At 46.4% G+C, this 11943-nt stretch overlaps 1 protein-coding gene across 1 annotated transcript in view; it reads left to right on the plus strand.

The window, feature by feature from the left end:
* Positions 1-1048: 1048 nt before the first annotated feature.
* DUSP10 (dual specificity phosphatase 10) overlaps positions 1049-11943 on the plus strand; it is a 22986-nt gene continuing 12091 nt past the window's right edge. The window contains exon 1 of the mRNA XM_010013801.1: positions 1049-1886. Within this exon, the coding sequence (XP_010012103.1) occupies positions 1091-1886 (796 nt within the window). The 5' untranslated portion in view covers positions 1049-1090. The remainder of the gene's footprint in view (positions 1887-11943) is intronic.

Consider the following 11943-nt stretch of genomic DNA (forward strand, 5'->3'; position numbering starts at 1 on the left):
GTTGCTGGGCGGGATGGGGTATCTCGGTGCCTCGTATCAGCGGGGCTGGATGGGAGGGACCAGTGTCCGTCCGCTTGTGGGGATTTGGCGGAGTTCGGGAAGTTGGTGCTGGGATGTGTTTTCCAGTGGGAGCCGCAGCTGCTCTGAAAGTTGCCGGGGAAGGAGAGGTACTGTCTGGGCTTTTTTAGGTTGTGTGGCTCTTGTCGTCCTGCTGCCCTCCCGAATGGAAAGAGGGTTCTCATCCCGTGTGCTGTCTCTTATCAAAGGTTGGGCAGGCTGTGACCTTGCTGGGGCGCAGGGAACCCCTCTTTCTAGAAGCTGTGAGATGTGCTGGGGAGGAGGGAACGTGTTCTCACTGGGACTGCTGGAGAACAGCCTTCTTGGGCCTGGAGATGGGGGCTTAACTGGGGCTGGATTAGCCTTTAACAGGGGGGATGGAAGCTTTACTTTCTGAAAAGATCTCCAGAACCTAAATCTCCCATTTTCTCCTGGGTGTATTTTGTTTATGCTTTATGTTTTCAAGTTTGTAACCATCTCGGAGAACTTATTCACAAGCTAATTTTATTCCAGCTTGCTGGAAAAGTTGCATATCACCACTGACACATTCCGCTCCTGTGCGTTCCTCCCAGTTGTAGAGTCAGCCCTGTGGTTGCTTCCCTTGCAGTAAGCAGGGGAACAAGAGAACGTGCCTCTCTGTCATTATCAGTTGCATGCCTTGCTTGCAGCCCGGGATTTCAGAATAGCTCAGCACCATCTGCATGTAGACAAATGCCTCCTCCTGGGTGTAGCTGCACAGCCCAGGCTAGGCGCGTGTATTCTGCATGCCATGTGCACGCGTGCAGATAGCTCGAGTATTTGCTTCAGGATTGGAAAAGGGGTTTTAGCAGCTACTGTGAGCTGGTAACTGTCAGAGGGGTTAGGTTGTTACCTGCCCATAAGGGGTGTTGGTAAAGTAAGTTGCTGTATTTGTGGGCGTATACGATTTCATGATCTGTTTTCATCACCTTTTTCTTCTTCCCATTTCCCCTCCCTTTTGTCTTTTGCAGGGTGATCTTGAGTTCTTCTTAACTTGCTAGTGCTCAGCCTCCTCATGCCTCCATCTCCTTTAGACGACAGGGTAGTAGTGGCACTTTCGAGGCCAGTGAGACCTCAGGATCTCAACCTTTGTTTAGACTCTAGCTATCTTGAATCTGCCTCTTCTGCTGGTGAGAGCCACTCCAGTCTGCTCGGCACAGCTGTCGTGTCCCTAAAGACTGCTAATCTCACGTATATGCCCTCATCTAACGGCTCTGCACGCTCCCTGAGTTGTGGATGCAGCAGTGCCAGTTGCTGCACTGTGGCAACGTACGACAAGGACACTCAGGCCCAAACTCAAGCGAGCACCAGCAGCGCCGCAGCCTCCACCGCCTGCCCTGCCAACCAAATGGTCAACAGCAATGAGAACACCGGCAGCTTGAGCCCGCTGGGCAGCGTGGGGAGCCCGGTCTCAGGCTCCACCAAGCAACTCGCTAGCATCAAAATCATTTACCCCAACGACCTGGCGAAGAAGATGACCAAATGCAGCAAGAGCCACCAACAGAACCAAGGGCCTGTCATCATTGACTGCAGGCCGTTCATGGAGTATAATAAGAGCCACATTCAGGGGGCTGTCCACATTAACTGTTCGGACAAGATCAGCCGGAGAAGGCTTCAGCAGGGCAAGATCACTGTCTTGGACTTGATCTCCTGTCGGGAAGGCAAGGACTCCTTCAAGAGGATCTTTTCCAAAGAAATCATAGTTTATGACGAGAATACCAATGAGCCAAGCAGAGTAATGCCTTCACAGCCACTCCACATAGTGCTGGAGTCACTCAAGCGAGAAGGCAAGGAACCCCTAGTCCTAAAAGGTAATCCTCCTCTTTGCCCACACGTAGTCTCATGGTTCCCTTTGCAGTGCATGTCCTCTGGTGTCAACCTTGCTGATGGTTGTACTTTGGAAAGCTTGTGTTTACCTTTAGGAAGGCCTGCATGCCTCAAGTCACCAATGGCAAAGCAAATGCTTTCCATGGATAAATCATGGACCCAGTAGCGGGAGATGCTTGCTTTTCTCTGACTGTTGTCCTTGAGTAGCAGAGGGGGTGGGAACTGGAAGGAGAAGGAAATGTGCTTCCTGGTGTCTGTCTGTGCAGACAAAGAATTCCCCCCCCCCGCTTGCTCCGAGTATTTATAGCCTAAGGGGCAGAGGTCCAGGAGGGTATACTTCTCTTTTAGCTTGTCAGACTGACCTTTACTTAGCAGCCTTATTTTAGTCCATATAAAACTGGACGCATAGGTGCTGGAGATGGACAGTGTGAGAGTAGAAGGGAGGAGGAAAGAGTCAGGAGGCCACTTGGTCTGAGGCATTGCATCATGGACCAGTCAGCAAAACTTGAGGAGCACTCAAGCCTTGTTCTGGTGGTATGGGGTCAGAATAATGGACAAAGAGAGATAATTCATCTAAAAAGTGATCTGAAAGCATTGTGTTTACATGTATGTACGCCTATATGGTTTTTCTGTGAAGGCTCCTGTTTTAATGTGGTGTTTGGTCTATCCCTTAGTGCTTTGGGGGAAACAAGCCCATTAAGGCAGCATCCAAGGACACTTCTCTTTTTTCACTTTATTCTGTAGCTCCTATTTATAACAATGCTGCCCTCTAGATTGAATCTCCGTTCCCCTGGGTGTTTATGCCATTCAGAGGCATGCATGGTTGGCAGAGACTGGCTGTGGCACTGAGAAACTATTGAAGGTTTAAGGTCCTGTCCAATGCAAACCGATCTATGATTCTGTGATTTGTTGATTAGCTTGTACTGTGTTTGTTTAATTCACTCAGTTTTTCTGTTCCAGCCTTCACACCGTGGATCAGGCTGATAGTTCATCCCCTTTCCTCATAGCTTTATAGGCGCCAAGGGTCCTGTGAGGTACTCCTCTGTGTGCGTACCTTGTGGAAGCTTAAAATTGCACTGAGCTCGCTCTTTGCTCCCAGCAAGTGTATGGTCATGCTGGGCTTGCTTTGATACTTGCTGCAGGTTCCTAGCCTGCTTTTATTGAGTGTCTTGGGTCATGATGGTGCCCTTCATCCATAAAAGAGGGAGAGGACGTGCTTTGCAGAGTGAGGTTACTGCTGAAGTCATGCATTTCTGGTGGTAATCATTCTGTTGTACAGCCTTTGCAACTAGGTGTATGGTTGTAGTCTGCAAGCCTTCCTACCCTTAGACGAGCGGGGTGCTGAAGGTGTTTTTCCTCTGTGTTTCTCTGAATACACTGGAACTCGTGTAGACCTCAAACTGGTGGTTTTTCAGTGCCTGAAGTAAGATCCTGGCTGAGATTGAGCTGCAAAGCTGTAGTTGGGCAGCACCAAGCTGTTGGGCCCATGGGCAGGTTGTGGGCAGCACCTTCTCCCACCTTCCAACACTGGGTTTAACTGAGTGCTTGTGGGATTGCTTGGACCATTTTTGGTTTTCAACCCTGAGAAATGTTAGCATCTGCCTGAAAGACCTGCTTAGCAGATATCCCCTACGCAAACTGTTCTGCTGACACATACGGACACATGGTAGAATACAGAGGAAGCCCAAATCCTTTGCTTTTTGGATGTAGTGTTCAGCTGGGCCAGAGCAGACCTCCCGTGTGGAGTGAGGAGCATCCCCATTGCCTTAACTCCCCTCCCCTCTTTTGGAGCGGGGCTCACTCTGGGTCGGATGGAGTTGAGTGCAATACAGAGCAGCACTTAGGAAGGCTGTGGTGAAGTTTCCAAGCAGAGGAGCAGTGCTGGAAGCGCTCGTTGTTTAGTTTCACTTGTCAGGGATTTTTCCATCATGCTTCAGCACATGGCTGTGTCCAGGCTCCGAAATGAAGCCGGGGGTAGCTGGGAAGCCCTCTTTGCCTCCGTCTCTTATTTCCAGCGCTTTCTCTCACTCGCTGCAATCTGGTCCTAATTTATTGCCAGCCCATCTGATCCCCTCCCTGTGTTGTGTTTGCAAACACTGGTTGCTAGCCTGCCTGTCCAAGTTTATGTCCCCCTGATCCGGTGCCACCTTCTCCATGTTTGGTGCTGCCTGTCAGCCCCGTTGCCGTTTGGGGTGAATCCGATCGGCGAAGCCAAGGGTTGAGTTACAGCGTGCGGGGGGGAGCAACGTGGCCCCATGTGCATTTTGGGTTTGGGTGCCTGGGTCTTTTTAAGCAGCAGAGAAACCCTGCGCTGCTTCCAAAGGCCAGGCTGTGATCTATAGATAAATGTATGTATGGGGCACCTTATTAGGCTCAAGTTAAAAAGAGGTGGCCTGATTTATTTTTAATGTAGTAGACCAATATATAAACTAGTGCTGTGACAAGAGAGCGTTGGGGTTTTACATATGTTGTGCTATTGGGGGTATTTTAAGACCTGTGTTCCTCCCTTCTGTCCTGTGTGTCTCTGCTGTTTCCTTTAACATGGAGTGCTTTTTTTGTCGTAAATAAAACGTTTGCATAATTACGATTTCAGCTCCATAGAAGCAAAGATTTGCTCGTTTCTTTGTTCACAACCAATAGCACTTGAGATGGGCATAAACCCCTATTAAAAAAAACAAAGAAACAAATGTCTATTTCACAGTGTTGCTAAATGGGCTGCAGCAGGCTAAGCTGTCAAGGCTGGAGCTGCTGCTCCTCAGCCTGTTTGTATACAAAACTGGAAGAAGTTAGGTTTTCCCCCATACCCACACACCTTCATACAAGACCATGGTATTGTATGGAATTTAAAGGCCTCCCTTTTTGTGGTGCTTTTTCTTCTTTTTTAGGTAAGGAGAGGAGAAAAAACTGCTGATGTGAACCCATCATCCCTTCTGCCTGAAGCCAGTAGCAAAGCTGTTGCTGAATCTGGGGAGGCAGAGCATGGCAGGGCAGCCCTGGCTCTCCTTGGAGGGGCTGTGTCCCTTTCCTTCCTGCAAACCCAATGGTGAGGCATCTCTGCCCTCCCTGAGCACCACAGCCTATAGCAAAAGTGACCTGGAGCCTTGGGGGTTTGTGTGCTTGAGTTTGCCACTGGATTTAAAAGTAGGAAGTGGGAAATTCATTTGCATTCAGATGAAAAGTAGTATTTTTCCTAGAATGAGATGCGTAGGTTTGGAGTTGAACATCTCTGTTTTCCAAGTTAAATAGAATCTGCAAATGAAACAAAAATGAAAAACTGAAGCATCTGTGCCCATGCATTTCAATAGCCTTTAGCACAAGAGGATTTGCCTTTGTCTCCCTGGCCAGTGTCTGTTGGTATTGTCTTCATCCTGCCCTTCCTCCTCTGCCTTCCAGCCCCAGCAGCAGGAGCCTTGTGAACCTGCTGAAGTCTTGTGGTTAGTTTTTAAAGGCGTCTGTGTTTGGCTGCGGGGAAACAGCAAATTCAAAAGCAGAGGTGCAAATTGCAATTAGGCAAATAATCCATTTCCCCCCTGCCATGTGCTTTGAACCAATGACTGGACTGCTGCAGGGGGGTAGGGAGCAACCGGCTGGTGGTGATAACAACTGGTTGCTTCTCTGTTCCTGGTCTCGGGAGCTTATTTATGCTCTTGCTTTCAGTCTTCTCATAGCTCATCTAACAGGGAAATAAATGAAGTGACTTGCTCTCATTACAGCAGGGAGCGTAAGACCTGCCAGCAAACCACTTCATGCTTTCTGCCACGGTCTAAGAATAGCGTCAGAGCTCTTACCACACCAAAGTTGTATTATCAGAAGTTGGAACAACTATAGAGAGATTGAGACAACTGTAAAAGGAATAAGTACCTGGCTTATGTTGTCCCGTGTTAATGTAAAATACTGCTTTCTGGAATACCTGACCTGGTCATAATCTCTTGTAAAGACATCATTAATTATAATTATGTAACTTAACGGTGTTGGTGTCACTTTAAGCCCTAACTGGATGACACTGCACAAGTGTATTGGAGACTAGAACTTGATGCAATGGTCAACAAATCCAGCTGACCAATGAAACACGTGCCTGGCACCTATTTCCACCAGAGACCTCCACTGAATAATTATTAGGTCATGGTTCTAATAGGGAAGTGTGTATTTTTAAGTGTTAAGTAATACATGTGAAGCGTCCAATGTGTTTCAAACTAAAGTGTGTTCCCTCTGTGCTGCATAGGAAATCTGGCCCCATCAGTCACTGGGGAAAAAACTTCTGCTGGCTCTATTAGGGCTGAGATTTCACCTTCAGTTTTCAGGCTCTGATTGCTGGAGTTTAAAAAAGTATCTTTCTCCATTGGAATAAATGATTGCATTGGTTGAGACACTTGAAAATCAGTTGTGTATGTCTGCACCTTTTGCATTTAGATAAACTGGAGCACCACTGTGATTGTAGACCTTTTCTTTATTTTGAAGGCATGCTTCTGCAGAGGAGTCTACCTCTATACTTTGCCTATTCAACAGTAATGGAATGGAAAGTGTAGCATTTCTTCCCAGATGATGGCATCTGAGAGTTGGAAGTGCTGGCTTGCACAGTGCCCATCCCAATTTAATTGTCCTTGGGGGGGAAGAGGGCAATGACACTGACCTGGAAAGGAAGGAACAGGAAGGAGGTTTGTTTCGGTGTTTGGTTGTGGGGGTTTTTAAGCTCTTCAGCTTTCCATACTTTTGGAAACCAAACTAAGAGTCAAGAACCAAACTATTGCATTAGGCAAGTATCTCTGAGGCTTGTAAAGAGAAATCTGGCCCTAGTTCTGTTTAAACTGGAGGGACAGCCCCTGCAATGTTCCTGGTAGGTAGATGTTGGATTAGAATTACCTGGATGCCTCATGTGCTGCCCTTACCCTGCTGGAGGTGAGACACTCTTTACTAGTAAAATCCTTATAGAGTTGATTGCTGCTGTGTCTTCTGGCTTTTTATTTTTAAGGTGAGCACAGCCTTCTTGAGAGGCTCAAGGTGGCAGAGAAGCTGTATTTGAGGTTTGAATGGAAGCTGGATGTTCGCTAATACAGATGGGCCTTTTTACTAGACATACATGTGGGTTATTTGCCTTCCAAAGCAGCAGCCAATGTTTTTACTATGCTTAGGAGCACAAAAGTTTGTAGTGAGATTACCTTGGCTTTACAATGCATTTCAAGTGGGGATCAGCCACTTGTCTGTAGGCTATTGCTGTTTACTGTGTGAAAAGCCATGTTATAATTAGGGTTTTATTTATGCAAGCAACTCTGAAGTGAAGAAATGCCGTAAATAGGAGCAGCATGTACACACTTTGCCTGTTTTGCATGTTTAGCAGCTAACCAGGAGGGAAATATGTCTCAAATACTCAGCAGAGGCTTGCAGGGCTATAGAATTCACACTGTTTAAAGAAATAGAGTATGAGAATTGATGAAGATGACCTAATTTGTTGTCCCTTTGCGTGTGAGATAAGATTATGTCTGGTGCCTTAGCATTGTTGGGAAGTCTGGTGGGCCTGGGAGAGCACTGGCTACAGCAATCACAAGGCTGAATTGTCGTGAGCAGTTGTTGGCCTGGAGCTTTGTTTCCAGGTACTCACCTGAACCTGTCTTCAGTGCTTTTTAAACACCTCTGCAGTGTAAAACTTAAACTCTTGCTGAGGTTCTTGTTATCACCAAGGTGTTTGGTAAGCTGGAGGTTTGTAGTTGTTTTTTCCCTACTGCCTTGTGACTTTTTAATACAGGAAGCTATTTGGTTCGGTTAATATCTGTGATTAAAGCATCGTCCTATCTAGAAGCATCTCTGCCCACAGGAGGTTGGTTTTGGTGTGTCCTTCCCTGCTCTGAAAGCTGTTGGTTCCCCAGGAGCATGTGTCCCTCCAGAAAGTGGTCGCTGCCCTGGTTCTGGAACTGTACAGCAGCATTTTAGGGCTTGAAGGAGAGAACGGGGAGGTGAGAGAAGTAAGTTTGTCTCCTATGTGGTGCAGAAAGGGGGTAGTCTGGCTAGAGGGATAACTGTGCCTAGATAGTGGGCCAGGGGAGCTCTGGCCAAGGCAGTGCAATGGTTATTCTCTTGCTCAGTGACAGCACACACAGCAGACTTGCTCTGAGGCCATGGATAAGTTATTTTAATCTGTCTAAGTTTTCTTTTTCTGTCCTTTGCACTGTTTGTTACACTGAGTTTATCTCTCTTGCTGCCATCAGCATGAAGTGTGGTTGACCCACGTTCATCCACCATCGCTGTGTTCCCTTGGGAGCAACACAACTGCCTGGTGCAGAAAGAGGAAGACAGAGTTAGGAGCACTCCTTTCTCTTCTTTTTTTGCTAAAGTGATAAGCTGTAGGCTCTGATTTTTGCCTGAAGGTGGTTTTTGTTCTTTTAAGGTTTGTTTTCATGTCTTTCTCTGCTTGGGTGAGCAGGTTACCTCTGTTCCGAAGGAAAGCTCTGCTCCCAGTGAAGAGATCAAGGTCCAGGAGGGGCACAAGTTTATGATCTCCTGGCACTTGTTTTTAGCGGTGCCCCATAGAGCATGTCCCAGGGGAGTGCGTGCAGAGAGACCTTGAGCCAGCAAGTCTTGGGGGAGCAACCAGGACCTTGTAGGTCTGGGTGCCACTTAGTCCCTCTTGTCATGAAGGTCCCTTCCAACCTGTACTATTATTCTGTGCTGCTTTGTTGCCAAGATAATGGATCTGAAGAAGGAAATTGGGAAAAATAAATGCAGAGAATAATAATAAAGTGATGTGAACATGTTGGCTCCAACTCTTCTCGTGATTTAGCTTTAAAGTGGGTTAATTCCCACTTGATGCGCTGCAACTGAGAACTGCTTCTAGCTAAAGGTGATAAGAAGAACAAATGTTACTCCTTGTACGCATATGAATTATCATATATAGATATTTTTGACAATGGCTTAAAGAGATTTGGAAACTAGAAGATAACTTGCAAGCTTCTGTCACATCGGTTGAATTGGTTGTCTCCAGCTTACTATGCCAAAGTGTGATGTTAAGCCTTATGTAAGCTGTTGATGTTTTAAAGGAAAAGCTGTTGTTAAAGCAGTTAATGTGTACTGTATTGGTGATGGGCTCTAATTCTGCTTGGTGTCTGCTAAGATAATGGGGGTCTGTTTAGCTGGTGGAAACTAAAAACAAACCTTTTGCTGCCACTTAGAATTTGCTGGCATATTTTAGGTACAAAACCACATAATGTGATCGTTTAACATGAGGTTAATCTTAGCTTCCCAAGCGTTTGTGTTTGTCCTTCAAGGCAGCATGGAATCGCTGCTGAAGGATAACAGGGTGCTTATGCTTCCTGGGAAACATTAGTGTTAACTCACCTGTGGAGACAAGGAGACCTGGGCTGCTTTTAATCTGGCTGAATAGATTCCTTGAATAGTAGATTGTTACTTAGGTCTGGATTCTGTAAATGTGTCTTTTCTTTTTTCTTCTTCCCTTGACTCTGGAGTATGTGGATACAAACTGGGTCAATTTTCTCTTGCCCTTTGGGATTTTTAGAGTCTAGCCTTGCCTCCCTGACTATTGGGATTGGGATTTAAGTGCTGGCAGGGCAGGCTCTGAGCTGGCATCATGCTAGTTCCACTAGTTCGCTGCTTTTATGTTTGGACAGTGTGGCACTGGGCTATGTCAAGACAGCACCCTTTATTTTGTCTGGGTTTTCTTCATGTATTTTGAAATACCTTGCTGGAAAGGGTCAAATCAGCCAAAAAACCAAAAGGATAGAAACTTTTCATTTTAGAAAGAGTTTAGATCCATCAGGAATGGATGACATTCCTAAGCGCTGGTGTGGTGTATCAGCACCCTGTTTTCCTTTCATACTAATGCAAGTGTTGCTGGTGTTTCTGATGCAGAGGGGCAGTGGTTTAGATCAGGAAAGAGCCTGTGTTCATCCTCAGGAGAAGCAAAGCAGCCTGCTCTTTGTTGTTAGAAACAACGTAGTGTGTCCTGAAGAGGTTGCCCTTAAAAGGGTAAAGTGAATAAATGGATGGCTGAACCATGAAAATGTCAGTGTTCTCTAAAACACGTGGGTTAAACAGAAACATGCGCTCCTACGCATCCAGGATTACAGATGTCTGACGTGGTGCTGGGACCATTCTCCCTGCTTGGATGTGCTGAGCCAAAGCCCTTTGTGCAGCACTGCCTGTTGGCTGTCTCCAGTTGCTTGAGGGATGCACATGGTGATGGGCAGGGAGAAAACCGGGAACAGGTTAAAAACCCAAACAAACCTGGTGTCTTGGGCAAATCTGGTCTGCTCTACCTCTGTCTGTCAAAGCAGCCCCATAGCTCTTTGTCAATATAAGACCATCTGTGGTATCTTTATTGCATTAACATAGTTTCTGTTCCCTCCCCCCTCACTTCCCCTGCCTCCTTTGTACATAGCTTTAGCATTTCTTGATGACCTTTTTGTTAATATGATTTCCAGTGGGAGCATTTCACAGTAGAAGTATGTATTCCTTCAGGGTTTACGCTGACATTTCCAGCGATTATTTAATTGGACTTCATGTTAGCCTACATCCCCATGGGAATGCATACTTTTGCTATGAGAAGCTGTAATGTGTCTAATTTTGAGTTTCTGCTATAAACGCTTGCCCTCCAGGGAGGGCAAGTCCAGTCCTCGTCTGTGGCTGCAGAATTGTCACCATAGTGTGTTTGGGATGTGGGGTTTCTTGTCGTGTTCCTGTTGACATTCCTGTATAGCTTAATCCTTGTACCGTGCCTGCTTTCACCTGACTTGCTCCCCAGTGATAACGCAGCACTCTGAAGGATGCTGATTTGTGCTTTAATTTCCCTGTTAATATATTTTTGGTGTTAATTTTCCTTTCCTTTCAAATGGGCAGACTCAGCATAGGGGAATTTCCAGTTACAAGCTGGAACCACTGTCTTGAACTCACAGATGTGGTCCAGAAGTATTCACAACAGCTTCTGTATAGGCTGGTGAGTAGTCCAGAAGGTGGTGACATCTCTAGGGAAAACTGGTGAGTAAGGTAGGGAAGGGACGTGTGGGATTTGTATGAGTCCAAAACTTAGGATATGAGGGAAAACTAAGGCACAAAAATAGAAATAAATCCCAGGAAGGGTTCCCTAATTGAAGGTTTAAAAAACCCCAACAATTATTGTTTGTTTCTAATTTGAACTAGTTTGGATGATGTAGTGGTCCTCCGAGGAAGAACAGTGAAGGGATGAGACTGATGGTGGAAAGAAGTCATGTGTTGAGGTGTGGGAGGCATTGAGTGTGACACTGTGGCGCAGAGAGGAGCTGAGAGTAGAGCTGGGTAGAGCCAGCATCTCTGGTACAGCCTGGCAAGCAAAGGGGCTGCAGAGGCCACTGGGAGAGGATGTGCTGTGGCAAGGGGAGCGAGCCATAGTGAGATGGAATTAGAAACAGCATGCAAATACATGCACACGTGCCTTGGTGCTGAGGGGAAACCCTGCCTCTTTTTCCAGCGTCACACTCTTGACTTCTACGGGGACCTCAGAGCAGTTGTGTCAAGGATGTGCTTGTAACTCCTCTAGGTCAGAATCTGTGTACAAATCAACCTCTTGGGATAGTTCCCACATAGAAAAAAACCTGACCTTGCAAGTTGTGTGGAATGCAGGGTTTTGCCTGGTTTTGAAGTGCTGTTGGCAGCTTGGTTAGAGGGAGAGCCTAGGTTAGATTGAGTGTGTCGAGGTGGAAGCTGTTTTTTTGTGAGCTATGTTTACTTTTACTTCTTTATGTTTGGTTAAAGCTTAATCTTTTGCAGCACGGCTGGTGCTGAATGCCATGTGGGCAACAGGGAAGGAAACCCTGTGCAGGATCTTTTAAACCTCCTGCAAACAGGTGAGGAATACAGTCCCAGGACCAGGAAGTCAGACCTGTTTTACTTGCTAGCAGCAACAGAAGTAGAAAAACTTTCAGTTATGCTTTTGACTTTGGGAAATGGGGTTAATGTGGGTTGTTGAGGAAAATGTGGAGGCTTATGTTGTTAAAGGATGGATTTTTTTGTTCCTTCCTCCCCCTGCCCCCTTTCCTTAACACCCGGCATGGGAATGTG

The sequence above is a fragment of the Nestor notabilis genome, unplaced genomic scaffold (genome assembly GCF_000696875.1).
Source record: "Nestor notabilis isolate BGI_N333 unplaced genomic scaffold, ASM69687v1 scaffold11464, whole genome shotgun sequence".
NCBI classification, from domain to species: domain Eukaryota; kingdom Metazoa; phylum Chordata; class Aves; order Psittaciformes; family Psittacidae; genus Nestor; species Nestor notabilis.